The 25802-nt window shown below is 50.2% G+C and overlaps 1 protein-coding gene across 8 annotated transcripts in view; it reads left to right on the forward strand.

The window, feature by feature from the left end:
* The window catches only part of GGTA1 (glycoprotein alpha-galactosyltransferase 1 (inactive)), a 54563-nt gene that overhangs the window by 21713 nt on the left and 7048 nt on the right, over positions 1 to 25802 (forward strand). For 4 of the 8 annotated variants that reach the window (XM_027615522.2, XM_027615523.2, XM_027615517.2 and 1 more), the window contains exons 2-8: positions 6267 to 6387; positions 12588 to 12676; positions 17035 to 17070; positions 17287 to 17349; positions 18362 to 18415; positions 18893 to 18958; positions 19530 to 19628. In XM_027615522.2, the coding sequence (XP_027471323.1) occupies positions 12597 to 12676; positions 17035 to 17070; positions 17287 to 17349; positions 18362 to 18415; positions 18893 to 18958; positions 19530 to 19628 (398 nt within the window). In that variant the 5' untranslated portion in view covers positions 6267 to 6387; positions 12588 to 12596. Of the gene's footprint in view, positions 1 to 3582; positions 3601 to 6266; positions 6388 to 12587; positions 12677 to 17034; positions 17071 to 17286; positions 17350 to 18361; positions 18416 to 18892; positions 18959 to 19529; positions 19629 to 25802 lie in introns of those variants that run through there. The other 4 variants (XM_027615518.2, XM_027615525.2, XM_035723632.1 and 1 more) reach the window with 4 other exon arrangements.

The raw sequence follows: 25802 nt of genomic DNA on the forward strand, positions 1-25802 counted from the left end.
TTCCTGAGTACCTGCAAGGGACTGGGAGCTTTACAGACGTTATTGTTCATCCTTTCAACAGCTCAAGGAATAAGAAATTATCATCCCTGCTTTATGGATGAGTAAACTGAGGCTCACAGGTGTGGAGTGACTTAGTTATCCAGGGTCGGAACAGCAAGAAAGTAGGTGGGACCGGGGTTTGAATCCAGGCCTGTCTCGTTCCAAGAACAGGAGAAGAATTAAAGCCATCTCCAGTGTGAATCTCAATTAAGAGGTGTTTTGTTTTGTTTTATTTTAACTTACGGCTAGGATTCCCGGAACCTCATCTTTAGAGATTAGTTCTTGGAAGTCAATTTGTTGTCAAGTTATTACAAGAGTCAATTTATTACGAGAGATGTAGGAAAACCTAGTGGGGGGGGGAAACAAGACAACCTCAGGATTTCCCAGTAAAAAATTCTTTTAGAAGATTTTATTTATTTATTTGAGAGAGAGAGGGAGAGTGAGCATGAGAGAGAGAGAACCAGCAGAGGAGAGGCAGAGGGAGAGGGAGAAGCAGGCTCCCCATTGAGCAGGGAACTGGATGTGGGGCTCCATCCCAGGACCCTGAGATCATGACCTGAGCCAAAGGCAGATGCTTAACTGACTGAGCCACTCAGGTGCCCTTTTTCCAGTAAATTCTTAGCCTTTGAATACCTCCTAGCCTGCACAGAGGAAGCAGGGAGAGCAGAGATACGCCCAGCCAAGGTCCTAAGGGGGACAGGTGGAGGGCAGCGGTGGAGCAGAAACGCATCTGGAGGGGCTGGGCTTGCACTACCTCTGAGCAGTTGTAGGAGAGACTCTGGACGCCGGAGAGGGAGATCCTAAGGGACCCGCAGGTGGTAAACACAAGCCCTGGATTCTAGCTGGAAGGGATCTTGAAGAGGCCTTCATCGAACTCCCTTTATTTTATGGAACCGTTTCTACATAGAGTGACCCTATGATTTACTCTCCAGACTGGCACACCTTTGAAAGTGAAAGAGGACTCTAGAACATAAACTGTTAACTGCCCCACAACACACGTAAACCAGAATTGACCTAGGGAAAGCAGTTTGTAGGGTCACCCTGATTTTATAGGGCCTTTCTTACTGATGACACCGGGCAAAGGCAAAGACTGTAGAAAGGCAAAACACAAGTAACAGAGTCAGGAGGATGGTAAAAAACGAAGGAACAGGAGACAGACCCCAAGGGAGAGAGGAGTGCTGACTTCTTTCTGCCAGTGGGCACGTGCACAGACGGCCCGGCTCTGTGCCAAGGCCAGCCCGGGTAGCCTGACGGCAGGAGCAGGAACTGACGTCAGTAAACAGCATTTGGCGTTTGTAGGTGCACGCGTCCCTCTCACTGGATGTGGGCTTGAAAAGTGCAGGCAGGGGGTCTGATTCAGGCTGTGTGTGGCCCTGTCCCAGCACAGGCCCCGGTACTGAGGAAATGCCCTCCATATGTGTATTGCTGGAATAAACACTGGTGGGCATGGCTTTGCTGAAGTATGTCAGGGACTATGGTGTTTTGCTTGCAGAGGAAAGAGTCTGGGGCCCTATCTCCGAGGAGCTGTCAGGTTCAATGGGGAAGGCACAGCTCTGTGGACACGGAGAGCTTATTGGAGGTCGAGTGATCTTGTCCGTGGACACGGAGAGCTTATTGGAGCTCGAGTGATCTTGTCCATGATACTTAACCTCTGAGCCTCGGTTTCCTGCCTGGGAAATGGAGAACATCGTCTCTGATCAGAGTAAGGATCAAATGAAATGGTGTATGTAAATGAATGGTAGCCTTCATCGATATTAATAACGTTCTAGGAAGCAGAGATCAGAAATCAGTTCCATACTGAAAAGATGTGCCTTAAACCATCAGAAAAGTCTAGAGATGGGACACCTGGGTGACTCCGTCGGTTAAGCGTCTGCCTTCAGCTCAGGTCATGATCTCGGGGTCTTGGGATTGAGCCCAGTGTGGGGTTCCCTGCTCAGCGGGGAGCCTGCTTCTCCCTCTGCCCCTCCCCCCTGCTTCTGCACGCGTGCTCTCTCTCTCTCTCTCTCTCAAATAAGTAAATAGAATCTTAAAAAAAGAGAGAAAAGTCTAGAAACAGAGTTCCCCATCACTAGAAGCCTTCAAGCAGAAGCTGTCTGGCGTGGATGCTGTAAATGGGTGAAAACCTCTGGGAGGTAGGGCTGGGCTAGCGAGACACTGGGAGCGTTGACAGAGGGACTTGAACTCCTGCGGATGAGAGTGACTTGTTTATTGCTCTCATGTCACCTGGCAGACGTTAGCCAGCCAGGGGAACACACAGGGGCAATGAGGCTTGGAGTGGGAGCCGGCCCCTTGAGAGACGGGCTCTGCCTCTGGGTGGGAGAACAGGACCCAGGCAGAGGCCAGTCTTCTCTCCCCACGTAAGGCTCCCTTGCTGGTTCCAGGGCCTCCCACCGTGGCTGAGGGAGGAGAAGGCTGCTTGGAACTTGCCTCAGCGGTTCTGATCTCAGCCAGATAAAGCCTTGGATTAGGCACACCTGTTGGCTCTGTGGCCCCACCCCACCCCACCCAGAATGCCCTTCCTCCAGCCAGAAGCTGGGGCCTTCCCTTCTGTGTCTGGTCTTGGGAGCCTTATCATGGCCTAGGGCTCTGAAAACCCCAACCGCTCCTCTGCAGGGGTCTGCAGCCAGAGTCTGTGGCTGGGCTGGAGGGGCGCCGCAGCCCCCCAGAGCTGGGATGCAGTGCAGAGCAGGAGACACTAGCCCAGGCTTTTCATCTGCCAGGTGGTGGAGGGTTGTGGGAAGAAGGCGGGGGAGGGTGAGAAACAACCCCGCACATGCAGGGAGTTGCCTGCAGTGTGGGACGCAGAGCCAGGACCAGAACCTCTGTTTGCTGCCGCACCTCCACGCCTGGCACTCCTTGCGATTCTCAAGACGGCAGCAACCTTGCCCAGGCACAGGTGTGTGGCCTTCTCCTCTCTTGCAGTGGCCAGGGGGCCCCGAGGGGGCCAGATGAGAGCGTGGCCCCCCAGCTGGGAATCCAGAGGGATCCAGAGGGCCTCACCAGACTCTGCTCTCCGCCCTCACACAGGTGTCTTGGCTGCACAAAGTCTTCTCCGGCTGTCGTGATTCCTTTAGTTCCTGGCTCCTCACCCCCCGCTGCCTTAGTGGTGCCCCCCTCGTTTCAGGGCGGTGCCTGTTAGGGACTTTGCCCTCTATGCTTCTCTGCCTTAGCACCCAGCAGACCTGCCCGCTCTTGCCTGCATGCTGGCAACTCCCAAACTGGACTCCTCCGGGCCTCGCTCCCTCTAGGACGCCACTGCTGAGCTGGCTCCAGCAGGTTCTCCGAACTCAACGCATCTAGGACGGAACTCACCAACTCCCCCCACTCCCAGCCCTTACACTGCATTCTTCAGTAGCAGCGATACTATTCCACTGTGCTACTTCACCCAGAAACCTGGGCACCAGCCCAGAGCAGAGCTTGCAAATGTCAGCGAGCGTCCGCATCACCGGACTCCTCGTGCAGACACTCACCCTGGGCCCACACTGGACACTGCAGGGTCCACACCTGGAGCAGCATGGACTACACTATCTCTGCCTCACTCCCTTCATTCCACAGCTCACTGTTAGTATGGCTCTTATCATTACCATCATTTTTGAATAGTTAACGTTTATCAAACACGCAGGTGCCAAGTACTGCGCTAGGCATGCGTTGTAGCCTTCAAAGATGCGTGGAACGTCAGCTGATGTTTTACTTTGGTACAAGACATGTGAAAGTATTTGCTCATAGAGTTGACATTCTGGTAGAAGGAAGATATTTAAGAGATAAATAAGGAGGCGCCTGGGTGGCTCAGTCGCGTCTGCCTTCAGCTCGGGTCACGATTCCAGGGTCCTGGGATCAAGTCCACATCAGGCTCCCTGCTCAGCGGGGAGTCTGCTTCTCTTCTCCTTATCCCTCTGCAGCTCCCCCTGCTTGTGCTCGCTCTCCCTGTCAAATAAATAAATAAAATCTTAAAAAAAAAAAAAGATAAGGAGCCTACAAAAAGAAAGTCATTCTAAATCCGGGAATTTCTCCCCAACGAGGTGACACTTAAGCAAAGTTGAAGGAGAATGTAGTTCATGTAACCCAATTTGCTCTGTCACTTACAAGCAAGAATGTCTTTTGTGACTGCCCTAAACAAGTTTCGGATGAAACAAACACTGACAGCCTGCAAACATTTGGTCTGTAGGGTTCTTCGTCACAGACACTTAATCCTCACACCTCTGCAGAGGTAATCAGGGTGGGATCTTGACCTTCATTTTTCCCAGCCAGAAGTGGTCTTGGATGCAAGGCCAGGCCTTCCCACACCTGGGCTGCAGCCACCTTGGCCATAACTCTGAGGCCCTGCAGTCCTCTGCCTCGAGGTATGGCCAGTGGACAGGTACTGCACGCTGGTTGCTAGCTCAGAGATCCATGGGCGGCCAGGACTGGACGGGCCCTGGTGACCACGAATGATGAGGTGAGGCAGCCTGGCCAGGCCCGGTCCAAGCTCTTCCCTGGGTGGCCTTTGGCCTTCTTCGATCAGCACAGCTACACGGCCCGAGGCCAGAGTGTGTACTCCTTTGTTTTGAGAGTGGTGCTTGGTATTGGGGCAGGGAACCCAAAAGAAGGAAAAAGTAGGGCCTGCCTATGGTCCTCTGGCCCTCAAGCCAGGGGCAGGGGAAGACAATGCCCAAGAGGAGGCAGCTTTCAGAAGAAAGTTTTCTGTTCACTCTTGTTCTTAAAACTCGCATGGAAAAGGCACATTCGAGACAAATTTTCACAAAGTGGACACACCTGGGTGACCGTTACCCAGCCTAAGAAGCAACGGGACCAGCCCCACGGGAGCTCCTCTGGGCCCCTTCCGAGTCTCAGTCACCCGCATCCTAACTTCTAGCACCACAGATTGGTTTTGCCTGTTTGGGAACTTTAAATAAACGGACTCACCCAGGGCTTCTTTCTCTCAGCATTACGTGTGCGAGAGTCATCCTGTTGATAGCTGGCTCAGTCTCGTTGTTGTGTGTGGAATCGCACACTCCAGCACAGGACTCCGCTGCTCTGAGGATGGGCTTTGGGGTTGTTTACAGTTTTGGCTGTGCTATGAACGTTCTGGTCTGTGTCTCTTGGTGAGCTTACGGGCGTTTTCTTTTGCGTCCAGATCTAGAGCACGATGACTGGGTTGCAAGTCACACCTTTGTTCAGCTTTCCTAGATTTAAGCATGTTGTCGGGACTTCCAGACCCAAAACACTGTAGCCAACCAGCTCATGCCCCCAGAGGAGGGGGTGCGAAATTTTGTTCAGAACAGCAGTAAGAGGCTGGATTAGGCATCCCCTGACGGGGCTCCTGGACTTTGGTCCCCTCTCCCAAGTCTGGGGTTTCCAGAATGTCCTCCCATGAGGCATGTGGGGCCCTCGGGAGGGCTGGCACCAGGGTGAGGCGGGGTTCCGGGGTGGGGGGGTGGGCTTTGAGCTTCATTTCCCTGCCTCAGCCAAAGCACTCTGTGTGCTCTCTTTTGTATAGTGGGGTTCTGAGAATGACTTCCTGTGGGTTTTTTTTTTTTAAATAGAAGTTTTAGTTGTTTCAACGTTTGAAAATCCACTGCTCTAAGGTCCTTTCCAGCTGGAAAATTCTATTTTAGGAGCAGGAGGTGGGTGTGGGAAGGGTTAAGCATTATTCAGCCAAAGAGCAGGGTTGGGCCTCGGTGACCTTTTAAAGTTCTTATAGCTCGGTTTTCGATGCGGGAGATCTCATAACATTCTATAAAAATAGCGTTCAAACAAAATAACTTCCGAAGTTCAAAAGATGTGGAGGAAAGGCTTAACTTTGAGGGCCATCTAGGTAGCATTTCGACAGAAGTCTTGAGGACTCTCCCCTTTGCCCACCCACCCCTGCGTTTTTTTGTTTTGTTTTGTTTTGTTTTTTACCTCTCCACTGGGCTGTTCCTTATAGTAGTCACTGGGGGACGTTTGGTCTCAGAACAGTTCCCATTTTTGCCAAGGAGTGGGTGACATGGGTGGACTATGGGTCCCTCTCAAGGGTGGTGGTCTTCTCTCCTCCAGCACCAGGCCTAGTTTGGGCCTGTATTCCGCTGCGTGAGGGAGGCCTGGCCACTCGTGGGCCCAAAGAGAAACATCTCTGCCTTGGCATGTAGCTCTGAGTCAAGGCCTGATAAACAGCCCATTTCCCGGGGCCAGCAAGGAACAAAGCCCTTGGCTGCTGTGGGATCTGTCTACCCCCCTCTTCCTGAAACAGCTGTTTATTCTTTTGACAGGAGTTGGAAGGCAGCACAGCACCTTCCCTTCCTCCCAGCCCTGCCTCCTTCTGCAGAGCGGAGCTTAATAGAACTTTGTTGTTTTGCCTTTTACTCTGCGGGGAGAGAAGCAGACGATGAGGTATGTGAAATGTTGAAATGACTGACTTCTGCCTTGTGGGGTCACTGGGGGAGTTGTGAGCAGGCTTCAGCATGGACCCACCTGGGGGAGGAAACCCGCTCTCCCCTTAGCCTCTTGCCGGTGCCCCCAGTAGTCCCGGAAAAAGACGAAGTCCTTCTCTCCCAGCTCTAGAAGCAGGAGCCGGTGGGATGCTGGCTCAGGGACTTCACTGTAACTTCTGCTTTCTTTTGCTGCCCCTGGCAGGACCTCACGGGGGCTGCGGCCGGCGTGGCTGCGGCCTGGGCTTTTCTCTCTAGTGGAGGCCGGAGGGCCGGGGGCTGGTGTCGTGCATGGACCCGGAGCCCTCCCACGGCAGTGCAGACACTCCATTTACCGTGTTTCTCTCAGGAGACTCCTGGGCTGGGCGGCAAGGAAAAGCTGGCTGGATCCAGGCTTTAGAGTTCCTCAAGGGAATTCAGGAGAAGGCACCACAAGAGGGACTTTGGAGAACAGGTTGTTCCGTTTGTGAGGGCTGGAGCGACAGTGAGTCCTGTGTTTAGTCTGAGACCTGACTCTTCCTTTCGTCTGAGCCTCATAATGGAAAACATCACTGGAAACAGCCTTCCCTGTGCTTTTTTTTTTTTTTAACCCCCCCAGATTGTCTCATATTTCTTCCAATGGGGAGTGTTTCCCTGGAGCACCCACCATTGCAGCGGGGTTTTTGGATCAAGTGGTTCTCCCCTCCTCACCCCCCTGGGCACCATCATCTTCCAAGAGCTGGGCCTGGGAGGCAGGGGGTCTGCTTTTCACATTCCCCCTCTGGGTGAGCGCGGTGACCTCAGTCTGTGTTCAGGCTGTTTCCTCAGCTAGAAGCCACTACTCTGGCCACGCTGAGGGGTGAACGAGGTGGAGCGGGTGAGGAAGGCCCCACTGGGCACACGGGGGAGGCGCCTGGAAATGGAGTCAGTGCTCACCAGCTGGTCCAAGGAGAAGCCAGCGCCCTCAGTGAGTCCAGCCTGTGGGTGGCTGGCTCCGGGTCAGTTGTGACCCAAGTGATTATCATGTGATAATCAAGAGAGACAAAATGAGCGGATGTGTCAGAGAGCCCCAGGTGGTTAGTCCATGGATAAGCCTTCAGGCTTATTGAGGAAAGAGTGGTTAAGAGGGTGGACACTGGAGCCCAACTCCCTGGACCTGAAGCCTGTCTCCACCACTTTATGCTATGTGACAATGGGCAAGTTACTTAACCTTTCTGAGCCTCCATTTTCCTATCTTTAAAAGGGGGATGATGCTAGAGTGACTTCACAGGGTCATTGTGAGACGCAGCTAAGAGACTACTGGTAAAGCATTTGGCCCAGGGCCTGGCCTAGTTCAGTTGGGGAGCATCCAAGTGTTGAAGGGCCTGGAGCTTATTCCATTTTCAGAGCCCTCTTCAAGAAAAAGAACGCAGAGTTGTGAACACTATATTAGCATGGAAGTGAAGATTAGAATATGAGAAGAGAGAACATAGCAAATAACACTGACAAATATTTCAAATAGGACAAAATCCAGGAAACAACATCATAATAAAACGATGTGAAAATCATATAAAGACGGTTAGTCTGACTTAGCTGCCTAATGCATCTGTCATACTCTGCATGGTCTTGGATTTCCTCTTTATCTGACAACGATTTTGTAGTATCATTTTTTTTAAAAGATTTTATTTATTTATTTGACAGAGAGAGACACAGCGAGAGAGGAAACACAAGCAGGGGGAGTGGGAGAGGGAGAAGCAGGCTTCCCGCGGAGCAGGGAGCCCGATGCGGGGCTCGATCCCAGGACCCTGGGATCATGACCTGAGCCGAAGGCAGACGCCTAACAACAGCCATCCAGGTGCCCTGCAGTATCATTTTCGACAGAGACAAAGAATGAATCCATTTGGCCTCTGGCACGGTTAACCAACACTGCTTTTTGTTAATGAGTGTTTAGAAATGTTTCTTCCAGCTTCACAGCTTACTATTGGTGGTGCCACATCTGTAAATCTCTTGGCTGTTTCTTCCTCAGAGGACCCAGCTCTTTGACCCTGGAACGGTTAGGGGTGGGTTACGAGGTGGCTCTGAAGCTTGGATCACCATGACCCCTGAGCAGGGTGCAGAGCAGCATCTGGATCAAGTCCTTTCCCTTGGGACCCAAGTGGGAGGCTCCTGGGTGCTCAACCAGGTCCAACTGGGGCAGGTTGTTACTGGGACCCAGGTGGGCGTGCAGGGAGTGGGGTCAGTCCCTGGGCCCCACCTGCAGCCCCAGGCCAGCCCTCAAGGCTGGAATGATTCCCCGCCCCCCCACCCCCAGACGGGCAGCACTCCTTGCCTCAGGAAACACGGGCATTCCTGACCCACTCCCCACCCTAATGATCAGGCGCTGGCTTGCAAGGGGGACTAGTTTCATTAGCTTCTGGGTAAGTCTGCCTCTGCACTCAATGCATGCTGGTTGGTGCTCCCACCACTCAATGTAGGCTGGTTGGTGCTCCCGCCATTCTGTCGTCACGTCAAAGAATCCCCGCGGGCCATGGCAGCAGGAGCTCCCCATGTGTCTAAGTGAGCTGCCCTGGTAAAATGAGGCTTCTGTCCCTCTGCTTGATTTCTCTTCCAAGTCCTGGGTCTATCAGGAAAGACGGTCGTGGAAAGTTAGGTCCACAGAACTTGCTTCACAGACGGGGAGACTGAGGCCAGAGAAACTCATGACCCTGGTTTACAAATCTGGCTTTGTGTGGCAACTGGGGCCCACCTGTGTCGCAACACACAGGAACCTCCCTTCCTTGCCTGCCCACCTTGAGCACCGGGCAGTGGGGGCAAACGTGCTGAGTAGCTGGGTCCTGAGCTGGGGGCAGTGGGGGGTGGGGAGCTGTCATACGGTCGCCGATTGGGGTGTGGGGTGGGTTCACCCTGACTCTTCTGTGTGGTGCAGCCCAAGAGGACCCAGACTCCTCTCTCAGATAAAGTCACAGCTCTACTTCAGAGCCACGAATTTCAGAAACTTGCCTGTGAAACAGCAGCATCATCATCATGATGGCTGCCATCTGTGGAGTATTTGCTGACCACCAGGCACAATGTGCTTCATAGACACCATCTCCTCAGTCCTTCCTCAAGAACCCTGGAGGAGGATGTTTAGCTCCATTCTGTACGTGTGAATAGAGGCTCTGAGTACTTGCTCAAGGCATGTGTCCAGGAGCACTGACTCCAGAGTCTTCGTGCTGGCCTAGTTTCCACCCGGAATGCTGGGTCTAAACATTACCATGGAGGATGTGGAGGACTAAAGAGGGTTTTGCCCAAGGTCATGAACACCCAGTTGGTTCCTGTGCCCTCCCCTGCCCCCTCACCTGCATTGTTTTCGTTTGCGACACTGGGCATTACCTGACCTGTAGCCTTTTAGAGTCTCTGGATTGAATGCAATAGTCCAGAAGCAATGAAGGCTAGCAGGGGTCAGCCTCTCCGGGGGGATGCGGCTGGGTTCCCCGGGCTTGGGGGAGGAATCAGAGGCAGAGAGGAGGTTCTTTAGCCTGGGGGAAGGTCTGGTTTCCCTCTGCCTGATTCCTCCTGATATAATGACTTTTCCAGAGCTTCTGAGTGCTCTGTTACTCAGCTGAGACGTTCACCTTTTCCCCTGACACAAGATGGAGAAAACACGGTCCACCAGAATTCCTTCCAGAGGGGAATTCAGTTTGGAAGGAATACCTTGACTTAGCCCCAGGGGGGTGGAACTCCAGAGATTCTCCGAAGGGTGTGTGTGTGTGTGTTCTGTGTTGGACAGGATGGGGGTGGGTAGGGAAGAATTAATTTATGGGCCACATGGAGAAATCCATCTGACACTTAACATGGGAACCATTGTGAGGGCCGTGCTCTACGAGGAGCCCAGGGGTAGCCCGCACACGGGGTTGGACAGTTTCAGGGGAAAAATCACAAGTGTGACAAGAGGGCCTGGGAGATGGTGGGGGGGATTTGGTGGAACCGGGCCTGGCTGAATCTTTCGAAGGGTGGCGCCCAGGGGACCCAGAGTCACGCTCCCCCCTGTGAGATAGGGCAGCAATTTTCAGCAGGCCCCAGTTCTGTGCTCTACCCCTTAAAGGAAGGAATTCAAAAGCAATCCCACATTTCCTTCTTGGTGGGGAAGAGAGCCAACCACCAATTTTCAGAATTACCCAGTTTTGAAAATTCTGAGACAGAAACCTAAAAGAAGGACCCATAGACCACATCGACTGCCAAATGTCTCATTTTGGTGCAGAGAGAAAAATTAACATGTCTTAAAAGATCAGTTGGCCACCCTGCCAAGCCTTCCTTCCCCCAGGGACTTGGATCCCAGATTCCAGGAAGCACGGATACATCCATTTCTAGTGCCTCACTAAAGACCCAGTATTGGCTCCCTGGTGCGGCCTCTGGTTGCAAGTCTCCAGCAAGAGTGACGACTGGCCATTATCAGGTTCAAGGCATCTGTAAGTCTAGAAAGCAACGGGCTTCCAGAGTTGCCTCTGATGCTAGCTTCTGGAATTAAAAAAGTATACACATATTTGGAGAGGCAATGGGGAGGTGTGTCTGATTTGGGCTTCTGCCAGGTGTGCCAGTGATCCTTCTCCACCCTGAGAGTTTGGGTGTCCCTGGAAAACAGTTTGTGTGGGATCCTCAGCAGGTGGAGCGGGTGGAGGTCTGGATGCTCGTGGCCATGTTGTCACCTCCTCCATACACACAGGGTGTTGGTAGCAGGGCCCCGGGCTTGGGCTCGATCAGAGAAACCCCACTTCCAAGGAGCTCTCCATCAGGCTTTGGCAGGGAACAGATGGAGAAACCTTTAGAGTCCCTAATTTGCATTTATTTGCACTTCGTTGTTTAACAACACAGTCTTACTCTTTTTCTTCACATTTGTTTCGAGCGCTTGCTAAGTACCGGGCGGGCGGGCGTGGTGCTGTCTCATTGGAGCCTCCCCATGGCGCATTTTATGAACTAGCATTTTGGGGGAGCATTTATGCAGTGCCAGGCACAAGGAGAAGCATTTTGTGGATACTGTCTCTTGTCATCACCATTTTCATCCGCATTTTAGAGATGAGGAAACCAATTCAATTAGAGATCCACAATCCCTTTTGTGAAACCCTAGGGCCAGATATGTTGGAATTCAGAATTTTGGGGTGTGGATAATATATCACGTGTCAGGCAACACCCCAGTGCAGCAGCGTCACTTAATAAAATACTTCGGTGTGGATGCAAAGACACATTTAAACAGTCTCACTAAGTGGGGTAAAGATTGTAGAGAGCCTCCTCTCAGGGCCCTGAGGCCAATGGAATTATAAAAAGACTTTTGGTTCTCAGAGGTTTTCGGAGCTGTGCATGAGGACCCAAGGACCTGCCCCAAGGTCAGGGCTCCCCAGCTCCGTGTGCGTCCACGCTGGCCCCCGGATCCACACTTCTCTGGGAGTGAAGACTTCTCATCGTTATGAGAGGCGGCCACAGGCCCAATCTAGATCTGTTCGCTCCCAAATGTAGGACTTTTCTTGTACTTCTTCTCATCCTTTTGCATCCTGTCTTCATCCCTTGGGAAGCTCTTCTCACCTCCCCAGCGAGAGGCCTTCCCTGACCACTCAAATTAAAGTACTTCCTAACCTGTTATTCCCTATCCAGCACCCTGTCCCTCTTCAAACCACAACTCATGCAGCCATCAAGACATATTTATGTACCTACTGTGTGCCGACTACTTGATTGATTGATTGCCTATGGGCGTGGTGGGGAAAGGCTAGGTGAGGCTGAGAAGCGGGTGAGCCTAGACTTTAAGGGACCAGGGTCATCTTCCCCTTTGAGGATGGGACGTGTGGTCATATATCAAAGGCAGCAGAGCTGGGGAAGGGATGGTTCCGAACCCACAGTCTGAGTTGGAAGGCAGCTGAAGCCCATGGGAATCATTTATAGCTATGCCCTCACCCACCCAAGTCCACGGGGGACCCTGTGGTCGGTGAATACATTTCCCCTCTGAGCGCCAAAGTGGCCTTAGCATCCTTCCCCACCGGGGAGCCAGGTCAATTCATTAAGTTAGCCTAATTTGCTATTGCAAGCCTGCTCAATTCAAGGTAGAACACACTCCTTAGCTCTAGTTAAATATTTATAAATGTTTCCCCTTGGAGGGTGGAAGCCTTGCTTAGAAACCATATCTCACGTTGAATTTATTTAATCTGTTTTTTCCTTTCTCCTTTTTTGTTTCCCCAGGAGAAAATAATGAATGTCAAAGGAAAAGTGATTCTGTCAATGCTGGTTGTCTCCACTGTAATTGTTGTGTTTTGGGAATATATCCACAGGTAATTGGGGAGCGCGGTGTCCACCTTTGACTTGAATCTCCTAGTTATTGGCCAAGTCACCAGGTTGAAGTTGAAATTGAGATTAACTAGAACAATGAAGAGGAGATTCCACCCTTCCTGTGTCTCTGAGCCCTGGACTATATTTAAAATCATTAGATTTCCAAGTACCTTCTGGCTAAATTATCTTCCTTCCTGCTACGTTCCTAATGTCCTGATTTTTATAACCTTGCCGTTCTGGGTAGGCTATATCCAGAAACAGCAAGGCCGTATTAAACCCAAAATGTGACTTTAGATGATTTGTATGATGAGCTCTGGGAATTACCTTAAGAGATTTCAGACAGGAATTCCATGAGAATTCCACTCTGAATTTTGCAATTCTAAAATACTTTCAGGGTTTAAAGGAGCAACTCAAAGTTGTTGACTTTTGCTGTAAAATCCACTCCGAGTGGCTGGTGATTCATTTGTGCCTGGCTACAATGCTTGGCGGTGTTTTGTTTTGTTTTGCTTTTTAACTCTGGAAAGCAAAATAAATTAAACATTCCTGGGTTTTCAGATTCATCCGTGGATCCACCGCAAATATATGTGTTTCTGTGCTTTGGGAAAAGACAGTGTCTCAGAGGTTCCAGCTGGAGAGACTCCTGACAGAAAGAAGTCTCTGCAAACAGCTACAAAAATTCAGGATGCCTTTGACCTAAGAGGCACTGGGACAGCTCAGCCTTGATCCAAAAAGTCCACGATACAGCTCTGGGCAGGAAGAGCTGTCTTGACACCACTACTATTTTCATGGTGGAGTGCTTTCGTAGCCTCCAAGTTAAAGATGACAGCCTGGATTATCATTTGAATTCTTTCAATTCTTAAATTCTAAGATTTGATGAGCCAGCAGGACCATCTTGGCTACTAAACAAGGACCTGTGCCTTTAAGTACATCAGTAGGAGGAGGACTCCCCAGAATATGGGAGCTATTATTCCCCAGAGTACAGCATAGATCTCACGGCTTCTGGACCATTATTCTGTTTCATTCTGAACAACTCATTTTCACAAAATCAAGACAAGCTAGAGTGTGATCAAATTCAAGGGGTCTACACCCATGGCTTTCGAATTGAGGAAACTGGGGGTACTTAGTCCTAAGATGAGAGGATTCAGAGTTGAGTGCAGGGAGCCTGGCATCCCTTGGGTACTCAAGGGTAGAGGAAAGTCTGGAATCTGGAGCTAGGCTGTCTGGAACTGGTCCTCTGCCACCACTTACCGCCTCTGTGACTTTGGGCAAGTTACTCAGTGACTGTGTTCCTCAATTTCCCTCTCGCAGTGACTGTGTTCCTCAGTTTCCCTCTCATTAAAAATGGGTGATAATAGTACCTGTTTCATAGATACGTTGTGGGGAGGATTAAATAAGTTACTGTATATAAAACATTTAGGGCAATGCCTGGGACTTAATAAGCACTCGCTAACTGCTAACTGCCATCATCATCATCATCATCGTCGTCATCATCATCATCATCTGCTCCAGAGGGCAGAATAGGGCAGGGGTTTTGACAAATAGAAGGAAGAGCTTTAGCAGTTGGAAGACACCCAACAGAAGAACCAGTACTCCTTCAGGTCCCTGCCCTGAGTTGAGATGCTTGTGCAGATAACCCGCAAGCTCTGAATGCTTGATTGTTTAAGCTTGCTGCTTTGAATCTGAGCCAGAGTTGTACTTCCCATAATTTGGGGCGGTTCGCAAAATTAAAATATGGGAGCCAAAAGCCCAAGTGTGCATTTTGACATCGACCTTCCATAAAAAGGGTTATTTTACAGTGCTGGGCACTCTCTGAACAGTAACTGGAGCAGGTTCTGGCTGCTCCTCGATGGCCCCAAGACTCCGGGCACATCATTCTTCAATGTGAGGAATCTACTGAATGTCTGCAAGAGGCGTAAAGGCAGCAGATCCTTTGCCACCTCGTGAATTGGCCACGTGATGGCTTGAGGTGAGCTGAGGGCACTCACCTGAGACAGGTGGGCAGGCCTGAGCTTAAAAAGGATTTTAAAATAACTAAATGGAACACATCAAATGATTAGGAATACAACGTGAGCCAAGTAGAACTCCTACCCTCAAGGGGTTATGATCTAGATGAGGCAGGAAGACATGCATATAAATAACCAATGCTAGAAGCAGAGAAAGAATATCAGGGTAGAGAAAAGGAACTGGCAGAGTTAAGGAGGCTAAGATTATGTTTGGCTTGGAGAGGGATCTAGTTTTTGCATTGATTTGCAGCTGTTTATTGATCACCTACTATGTGCCAGGCACTGTGCTAGGATTGTATCAAGAAAGGCACAGAAGAGATGACCTTTGAGCTATGCCTTGAAGGATGAATATGTGTGAAATGTCACACCCTGCAGCGTGGGTATCCCTGGACTGTTGAGACGTGGAAGGATTCTGAGGGAGGAGGGTGAGGAGGGGAAGAAGGAGAGGTTAGTAAAGAGAGGTGACAAGGTGGCAAAGCTGAATTTAGAAACTGGTGCCCTGAGTGCCAGGTGGCCATCTGAGGGAGGGGTGCCCTCCTCCTCATTCCCTTCCCCCTTCCACCTCTTGTAGGATCTGGAATCAGATTCCCCAGGTTCAAATACTGGCTCTGCTCCTCACTAGTAGTATGACCTTGGGCAAATCACCTAATGCTTCCATGCCTCAGTTTCCACCTCTGTAGAGTGAGGAAGAGTAGAACCTACTTCACGGGTTGTTGTGAGGGTTCGGTGAGCTAATATATGTCAATTGCTCAGAGCAGTGCCTGGCCAAGTATTTGCTATTATGAATATTGTCAGAATCAGTAGAGGAACAAGAAATTTTAGAGTGTGGTCCATGAGTTCTGGGCTCAGAGGAGAAACCATAGGCCGTGAGAGAGCATGTATTTTATTCCTACAAAGAGATGCGCACCCCCAACAGGGGGAGAAGGCTGGGGCGGGGGGTGGATAAGAGGCTAAGGGGCATCGGCAGAGTCTGAAACAAACGTGAGTCATTTGTGTTTTTCAGGGATGAGGGAGCTGGGGCCAGGCAGGGGTTGAGGCAGGGGAGGTGCCTGAGCTCAAGTCTAGAACTCTTCCTACCAGGCTGTACTCCCTTTATTCACAGAGAGGAAAAGGGGCCAAGCAAGGCTTAGCACGGAGGCACAGCGTCCTTGCACAGAACAGAGGAGTAACGCCGTATGACAAGTCCTGTCACTTTACCCCCCAGAATGCCTCTCAAGTCAGTGTGCTTCCTCCCCTCCACCTCCTCGGTTTCAGATCTCAGCTAAAACATTCCCCTCTCCTCCGGGAAGCCTTCCGGGTCTTCCTGTTAAGTGCTTATAGTTACTTCTGCTTTTTTTTTTTTTTTTAATAGCCCTTCTTGGAGTTTGAGGTCATGTCGCTGGGAAGCCTTCTGGGTCTTCCTGTTAAGTGCTTATAGTTACTTATGCTTTTTTTTTTTTTAAGATTTTATTTATTTATTTGAGAGAGAGAGAATGAGAGATAGAGAGCACGAGAGGGAGGAGGGTCAGAGGGAGAAGCAGACTCCCCGCCGAGCAGGGAGCCCGATGCGGGACTCGATCCCGGGACTCCAGGATCATGACCTGGGCCGAAGGCAGTCGCCTAACCGACTGAGCCACCCAGGCGCCTGCTTTTTTTTTTTTTTTTTAATAGCCCTTCTTGGAGTTCGAGGTCATGTCACTGGGTGATTATGGGAATAGGGTCTGCCTTCCCTGCTAGACTGAGTGAACCACAAAGATACACAGACATAGGACCTGTGTCTGTCTTTGCTAATACTGTGTCCCTGGCCCTTGACATGTAATCATGCTCAGCAAGTATCAACGGAACGAGTAGAGACGGCTCAATGGAGGAGTCATATATTCACTGGCCCAGCCTTGTAGATGCCTCCAGACCATCTCACCACCTTCATGAGCTTAAGCAATGTCCTCTGAGACTGCTCTATAGAAGGTTCTGCGGCCATCACTTTGTTTTCTATGGGAAGGTAACTCCTGGGTGCAGGGTAGCTGGGATGTCCCTGAGTAGGCGGTAGAAGGGAACCCATCTGTGGGGCCCCACCCTCAGTGAAACCACCCCTAGACAATGGAGAGCTGTTGTTAATTTTTTTTTTTTTTAATTAAGGTTTGAGATTCTCCAGTGATCTCTTTCCCACCTCTTGTTCTGAATAACCCTGACGTGACTACATGTGAAAATTCCCAGTCCCTTGATACCATGGGCTATATCTCAAAAGGAAAGTAGAAACCTAGGAGTAGTCAAAACCCAGGCTTTCAGCTCAGCCCAGGGCTTCGCTGATAATGGTTGCAAAATGGCTTTCTCAGAATTAAAAGTAACATGATATGTTTTTATTTCTCATTTGCTTTCAGCCCAGAAGGCTCGCTCTTGTGGATATATCACTCAAAGTAAGTGCTTTGAATTTTAGAGATCTAGGGGATGTCTCCCGTGTCCAGTCTGGCACCCCCTACAGTCTATTTTTAGCATGGCAGTGGGTGGTGGAGGCCCCGTCAAGGGCGGCGGGGGAAGGGTGGTTTCCCAGGGATCTCGACTACCTGCTTCCCTTTCCCTAGACTGGTCTTTATCCAACCGTGACTTATATTTTGCCCTTGCTTCTCATCAAGGGTTTCTTTAAGTGGTATCCTTTCGAGGACATTCTGCCTTGCTGATGAAAAGAATCAGGACAGGTATTCTCCATTATGCTGTCCAGTGTATGTTATATAAAGCCCCCTGCAAGAAGTTCCTGTGAGACAGAGGATCAGGAAAAAAAGTCAGGGTCTCCTGATGAACTAATCTTTATTGTTATTATTACCAAAGGCGGTGAGAACTATGTAAGCCTTCATTTTTCTATCTTTGGCTTGGTTGCCAGGAGGCTCAGGGTAAGGTCTTGCGCCTAACTGCTTGTACTTTCCTCAGCTTTCATTTCTGATATTACTCCTTCCCTGGTGTTAAATCCTGGCTTTTATGCTTACATTCTGTGGGATCTTGGCACTTTGCCCAAACCCATGTGGCCAACTTCTCAGCTATGAAATGAACATAAAGGTAAAAACCTTTATTCTCATGAGTAGCTGGAATGACCAAGATCATATGAAAACACCTCCCTGGGTGACTAAAGAAATATTTTTCTTTGTTCCCTTTTGTTTATTTAAGTCTTATGTGGTCTCCCTGTGTATAGTAACCACACCTAAGTTATCAACCATCTGAAATACCTCCTGAAAGTAGATGGGCTTTAAAATAGGTTTCTTCCTATTATTATGCCTGTTCATGCCTCACCACCTTGTTTGTCCAACCACAGAACACTGCAGCCCCTGGCTTCCTGCTCTTCTCCCTCCAGAAAGCCCCCGCCTTGGAGAGACTCACAATGAGAGAGGATGGAAATTTCCCCACGTGGGTGGCGAGGGTGGCTTCTGATGACAGTTTCCTGAGCTTCTGGTTCAGAGACCCTCAGATTTCCTGAGGCTGTCCCTGCTGACCTTTGTAGCAACCTGAATTCTAGTTTAGCAAAAGAGATCATTTGTGGAAAGATATGCTTTTTTGTTTTGTTTTTTTTAATTAAGATTTACACCTTGTTCCCGTAATTTTCAACTTCTATAAAACTTTCTGATGCATGCTAATTCATTTACTTTTCAAAGCCACCTTCATGGTAGATTTATTATCATTATGATTGTCACCATCATTATTATATATCTGACTTTTCAGAGGAGAAAACCAAGATTCAGAGAGGGAAAAGTTCCCATCACGGTCATACTACCAGTAAGTGGCATATCCCTGACTCAGGCTTACGTATCAGTGCTCCCCACCTTGTCACCCTCTCTTCTTTCCTCTGTCCCTGCCAGGGCCCCCTGAATGAGCTGAGTGCCAGGGGCTGCCCGAGGGAGGAGAGGTCCGGGCAGGGATAGGTACATCTTCCCCCATCTGGCTAGAGCAGCTTCACTTCTTCTTCTTTTTTTTTTTTTTTAAGTTTTTACTTTAATTCCAGTTAGTTAATATGCAACGTTATATGAGTTTCAGGTGTACAGTAGAGTGATTCAGCATCCCCGTACATCATCCGGTATAGGGTAGCTTCACTTCTGTCTGTTTTATGAACTGGCATTTTTTTTTTTTTTTTTTAAGAAATTTAAGTGATTTTCTGCCATAAAAAGAGTTTGGAAACCCTCCCTTCCCCCACCCCCGGCCCCCCAGTTTGGGACTGCCTCATTTTCTAAAAATGTCATCTTTTTCATTTCTTAGAAACCCAGAAGTTGGTGACAGCAGAATTCAGAAGGGCTGGTGGTTTCCAAGCTGGTTTAACAACGGGTAAGTTGATGGGATGACCCTCTGTGTTTGTTCATCCACCCAATGCTTATAGACAGTCCGAATAAAGTGGTTTCACGGTCACGACCTCCGTCACTCGCCTTTCTGGCCCTATTGAAGTCATACAAGGAATCTATTTCATGGTTGGGACTAGGATATTTAAGTTTCAATGTATTGGGGGTTTTGTTTGGTTTAGTTTTTCCATTTAACTTGGGGGTGAGTGGGGCTTCGGCTGAAGTTTAGGCTGTGGGAAAGATGATTGCAGCTAATTCAGTTAGCTGTTCATTAGTCTTAGTCCGGCAAGTTCCCTGGCCCCCTGAAATAACCTGAGGGTTCTGGGTCACTAACTTGCTAACTGTGCTGACCTGGAAGGAAAACGAGAAAGGTGAGCACTGAGCCTTTTCACCAAAATTATGTGCTTATGAATAAACGTATCGTTATCGTGAAGCTTTCTCCAGACACCCCTCACTGCACACGTTCTCCATCTGGGAATCTGTGTTCACGGTCACCAGCTGACCCCGTGCCATAGATTGGCCTCCCTGCCTCACTCAGCTTGCTTTCCCTTTGTATGTAGGACCCGCATTTACCAAGAAGAGGAAGACATAGACGATGAAAATGAACAAGGAGAGGAAAACAACGAAGAGCTTCCGCTATCAGACTGGTTTAACCCACAGTAAGAAAAGAAGCGTCCCCCACCCCCTTCCCCGGGGTTCAGTAAATCCATTAGCTCCCATCGGGGGTGGCGGGGGCTGTGGAGGGAACAGTGTCATTGAGAACATTCCTGATTGGGGATACGGAGTCTTAGCAACCATCAGACTTTTCACCACAGATTAGATGAGAAACTGAGAGTCTGGATGTTTCAACTCAGATGCTTGAGCAACAACACAGTGATTCTGACAGTGGCTGTATCACAAAATACTGGGGCTGGAAGGGGTCTCACTGGCCCCCGGGGTATTGTGGAAAGCGGCAGCATCTAGAGTCAGAGCAAGAAAATTCTGAGATTCAGCTAACTCATCTGAAAATTGGCAGTGATGATGAAAGATCTCATGAGGCCATGCATACATTCATTAAGCGATCGTACAACAAATGTTTATCAAATACCTATGATGAGCCAGCTGGTATTTTTCAGACTACCAGTCACTGTCCATTAATATGTTCAGAAACTAGCTTAATGGGTCAAAATGAGCTTTAAAAAAAAATTGAAATCAAATAGAAAGTCAGAGGGCATCACATGAAGGAGAAGTAAGGTTAAGTATTGTGTGGTTGGATTATTGTTTCTGTATGTACGTGTATGTATTCGGTTGTGATGTAAAATGCGTTTCTCACTGTGAGCCGTGGTCAAAAATACTGTGCTAGACGTCGTGTTAGGCACAGGAGATAGGAGAAATCGAACAATATGGTTATATTCAAGAAGTTCATAGTCTTCTAGGGGCAGAAGATGTGCAGGGAGTATTTGCCAAAATTGGGAAGACGGTGTGGTCAATCTGACTTAAGACAACGTGGCTGGGGGGAGCAATGAGGCAGGAGCTGTCCACGATGACCGTGAGGCCGGAGAGACTGGTGGGTGGTGGTGTCGTTGACCAGGATAGGAGGAAGACAGCCAGGTCTAGGAGTGGGGGTAGGTGATGAGCTCTACTAGGGATGTTTGTGGATTCAGGTACCCAGTGGGCATCGGGACTGAGATTCACAGAGTGCCTGTCTTGGTCTGTTCAGGCTGCTATAAACAACAGATACTTATTTCTCACAGTTCTGGAGGCCGGCAAGTCCAAGATCAAAACACCAGCAGCTTTGGTGATTGGTGAGAGCCCACCTCCTGGGTCATAGACAGCCATCTTATCTGTCCCCACACGGCGGGCGGAAGGGGAGAGGGGGCTCTCTGGGAGCTCTTTCAAAAGGGCACTGATCCCATTCATGAGGGCTCCACCCTCATGAACTAAGCACTTGCCCCCAAAGGCCCCACCTCCAGATATCATCACACTCAGGATTGGGTTTCAATGTATGAATTTCGGGGGGACAGACATTCAGTCTATGGAAGTGCCCGTGAACTCAGTGGAAGATGTGTGGTACCCATGTGGGTGCAGTGGGACCCGTAGGCCTGGAGGGGGCCGCCCAGGCAGAGGACTAGAGCCACATCCTATCATATCCACATTTAGAAGGCTGGTGAAGGGAGGGAAGTCTGAGAGGGGTCAGGAAGAGCCGTAGAGGCGGAGCATCAGGAGAAGCTATTCCAGTGGGAGGGGTATGAGCTCTGGAAAGACTCAATATGTTCTGGCAAGCTCTTTTTTTGTTTGGGGGTAGGGGATCACACTCGTGTGGAAGGATGGGAATATTGGCCCATGCGTGTGTCAGTGAGCTGGGCAACAGGGTAGCCATTCGTGAGATGCTAAACCCTTACTGGAAATGCAAAAATATGGAAGCATTGGCGCTTTGTTAAGCCCATTAGGTGTGTGTGTTGGGGAGGGGAGGACCTCCGCTAGGCTAGGTGGGCTAGGTGAGCCAGAGATAGTCACCAAGTCCCCTCCTAAGGGCATTTGTCCTCGCTTGGGATAGGGTGAAGCTTGGGACTTGGGAAGCAGGGTGAAGGCTGAGTTACTAGAGACAAAGGGAGAGACATATTGTGGCCACCAGCTGTGACTCTGCTCTCCCCCATGCATGATTCAGCTTCTCCTCCAAACAGATGGCGAGCAGATATGTCAAGAATATCAGTTTGAAGAGGCACCAAATTTAAGCCTTCCCAGGGCACCAAAGTCTATTTCCTGCATAAATGAATGATTAGATGAACGACTGCATGAACAAATGAATGTATCCCTTCCTGGAAATGACCTACAACATATTACAGCATCTTGTGCACACATTTCCACATCAGGATCTCTTAGCTTCTGTGACAAAACATCCTCTGGATTTCCCTCCTACTTCTCCATTCTCCCTTCTCAGTCCCCTTCATAAGCGCCTCTCCTACTTCCCAGCCGTATGTTAGAGTTTCTGGAGGCTCTCATCCATTTCCATGGCCTCAGACACCATGGTGTGGGGATGACTCCCACCTTCCCATCTTCAGCCCGACGGTTCCCTGAGCCCCGACTTGGGTCGGACTGCCTGCTGGATAGCTCTGCACACACATCTTCCATGACCCAGCTGGATTTCCGCATTCTACCCTGCCCTTGTTCTCACTCGCCACCTCAAGCCAGAGTCTGGGCTATCTCTCCGGTTCATCCTTTCCCCCCACCCACCCCACAGTCTCACTGATGGATGCGCTCTGTCAATCCTGCCTCCAGAATTCTTTCCGTAGCCCTCACTCTTGTTCCTGTCGCCATCCGCTCTTCACTGGATCACGCGTGCCCTGGTGTGCTGACGCTCAGAGGGAGTTCAGTAAATAGCACATTGTGTGCACCTCAGCAGCTTTTCTGACCTGCTTCATGATTCACGTTTTATCATATTCATATTTAAAATACTCACTTTGAACACTTCCTCTACCCAACACCTGGGGACCACAAGGTACCGATTAATAAGTATGTAAAATTAAAAAGCTACCCCCAGCCTAGGTAGGTGTGTGTCTATTTTGCGGGAAGCCTATCGTGGAGCCAGATACAGTGACACAGCGGGTGCTGTGCTCGGAAGAAAGGCATTGGGGCGGCTCTGAGTCTGTCCTGGCCCTTTTCCCTCTTTCTAGAGCCCCGTCCTTATGATCTTGGATACCTCTGGCAATTGACGGTAGTAAAGACTAGCTCTGACACATGGGTGGCCTGCCCTGTGTCACTTCTTTTGGGGAGGAGTGGTGTTGGTGGGTTTTGCCGACTAAGGCTCCCTGACGCCCAGGTTCATCTGGGAACTGATGTGGTGCTCACCCTCCCTCCTCCCCTGCCCCCCCACCGCCTGCGTTTTCAAGCTCTCTTCCGGCTTCTTAGGCAGGGTCCTCGACATGTTGGAATTGCCAGTGCAATTTAATAATTAACAGCTGGGAAATAGAACATTTTAGGGAAACATTACTTTTTAATGTTGCTGCTTTTTTCCTTCCTGCTTGGAGGGAACTTCCCAGCCAAGCGACCAAACTGGACACTGCTTTTTCCGACTCAGTCTTTCTAGGAGATGTGGACTGAGTGGGGGTGCTGTTGTATAGCAGCAGGCTGACCACCTGTTGGGAGTGTGAGATTCTCAAGGGGTAGGACAGAGTCTCATTTCTCTGGTCTCCGTGCTCAGCAGTGGGTCTGGCGTGGCTTAGGAAATGTGCGGTGAGGAACTGCGTGCCCTGGTCTGGCCCTTCCTATAAATCAGATGGCTAAAGATGCAGATCACTTCTACTTTTCTCTTACCCCTCCTTCCTTTATTTGTAAAATGGGGGTGAGGGTAGCACCCACTTTATGAGGTGGATGTGAGGATTAAATGAGTGAAAGTCAAGTACTTGGTCCCTGTGCACCCTAAGTATTAAATAAGTACACTTGCTACGCGCTTCCCCCCACCTTCCTTTTTTAAGATTTTATTTATTTATTTATTTATTTATTTATTTATTTATTTATTGAGAGTGTGAGAGCGAGTTGGGGGGAGGGTCAGAGAGAGAGAATCTCAAGCAGGGCTTGATCTCACTGAGATCATGACCTTAGCAGAAATCAAAAGTTGGATGCTTAACTGACTGAGCCATACAGGCACCCCTGTTTTGCTTTTTTTGTTTTTTTTTTAATAGTATTACTTGCTTACACGTCCGGCTCATAAACAGTTGCAAGATTTAGGTAGCGGGCTGGGTCAGAACTACTAAAAGATCCCTGGTGGGCTAAAACTAAGGACAGCAAAGAGTGAGGCGGTGACACAGGGCAGAGTTTAAGTTCAGAAACATTGGTTATAGATGTGTAAGCCGTGTGTCTGTGTGTGTGTGGTGTCTTGTGGTTTGAAATCCTGTCATTCAACAAAGCGGGGGGTTTTATATGACTAAAAACATCACATAAACTTCTAAAAACATAACAAAACAAAAGCTCATTATTTCTCATTCTGCACTGATAAAAACGCCAGGGTAGCTAAGGTGGGTGGAAATTATGACGAATGTGGGTTGTGACCCCAGCTTGCTCGGCAGAGCCAGTAAATGTCCGTATAAGAAGCAATACCGGGTGGTGGCTCGGAGCATGGACTCCGGAGTTAGACCGTCTGGGTTCAAACACCAGCTTTGCCGCTTACTAGCTGTGTGACCTTGGGCAAGTTATTTAATCTCTCTGTGCTGCTCATTGATAAAATGGGAATCAAAATAGCACCTCCAAAGGTTGATGCCTTAGCACGGTGCCTGGTCTCAGCGGAAGTGCTCCTCGTATGTCAGTGACCAGCAGCAGCAGCCAGCTGGGGGGCCTGGACAAGTCAGCAAGTCTGTCCGAGCCTTGGCTTGCTTACCTGTACAAGGGCCATTGTATGTGGAAGGGCTGTTGCCAGGACTAAAGGAGAAAATGTAGTGAAGGTGCCTGGCACAGGTTGGTGCTTTCATGATTGAGGGGGGCAGGAGGGCAGCCTCAGAGTGCCTCCCCCGCCTCATCTCTGGGGGAGACTCAGCTGTGCCACGGAAAGAGGGAGGCCAGAAGGCAGGGCTCAGGCTGGAGCGGGAGGGACTGTCATCTCAAGAATTAGAGTGAAGAGCTTGGTGACTGATGGACAGGGGGATGAGGGTCTGCTGAGGCGCTTTTCCATCTGGGGCTGGGGTGAGGCTGGGGCTGGGGCTGGGGTGAGGCTGGGGCTGGGGTGAGGCTGGGGCTGGGGTGAGGCTGGGGCTGGGGTGAGGCTGGGGCTGGGGCTGGGGCTGGGGTGAGGCTGGGGCTGGGGTGAGGCTGGGGCTGGGGTGAGGCTGGGGCTGGGGCTGGGGTGAGGCTGGGGCTGGGGTGAGGCTGGGGCTGGGGTGAGGCTGGGGCTGAGACCAGGGCTGGGCCTGGAGCTGAGACCAGGGCTGGGCCTGGAGCTGGGGCTGGGGTGAGGCTGGGCCTGGGGCTGGGATGAGGTGGTGGTTGACCCAGCCCTGTCCAACCTCACGCTGGAAAACCCAGCTTAGCTGATGGGACGTGGGCAGTTTTGTGAAAACCCACCCTCCACTGATGTGTAGGACTAGGGGCAGTTCTCACTGGCTCTATCTATCTGCTGACATCTCCCCACAGCCTCACCAGGGCCACATGCACACGGTCGGCAGGGACCCAACGGGGACCACCTGGACTTTGCCCTCTTGGTCTCCCCCCCCCCCACCCCAGTGAGTGCAGTACAAACAGATGCCTCGTGGGGACAGGCCCGTTGGTGCCAGGGTTTGAATCTGATGACTGTGTTTCGGTGTCTGCTTCCCCGCACGGGAAATACAGCCACTTCCTGAGCAAATGGGGGTCAGAGCTGAGTCTGTGTCACCCCCTCCTGCTGGGCCCCAGCTGCTCCGCAGCCTTTCCACACCTACCCTCTGCAGTTGGTCAGTTTGCCGTCGCTCTTATGTTGCTTCCTGTGTCTGTGTTGGCTTTGCCAAGTCCCTTTTGACATTCTGAGTGCAGAAAACAGGCCTCCCCTTTGCCCTTTGTGCTCCTAGCAAAGAGACAGCGTGGTCTGAGGAGAGGGTCTGTGCCAGAACCCCAAGTTCCAGCCTTGGCCTCTACTGAGTCCCGGCTTTTCTAGGTGACTCTGTCTCTGTTTGTAAAATGAGTAATACCAGAACCCTCTTAAGTCTGGGCCCCTTTTTGGCCTATAACCAAGTTTTTACCCAGAAATCCCTTTCTGGCAAAAGGCAAATTAAAATAGCTTTCTGTCTTTTGGTTCCAAGGTCACTCTCATCCTCCCAAGTCAAGGATTAGGGCCTCCTGCGGCTCAGATGGCACCCACGGGGATCGAACCCACAGATGCCACTGGCAGT

This window comes from Zalophus californianus, chromosome 13 (assembly GCF_009762305.2).
Source record: "Zalophus californianus isolate mZalCal1 chromosome 13, mZalCal1.pri.v2, whole genome shotgun sequence".
NCBI classification, from domain to species: domain Eukaryota; kingdom Metazoa; phylum Chordata; class Mammalia; order Carnivora; family Otariidae; genus Zalophus; species Zalophus californianus.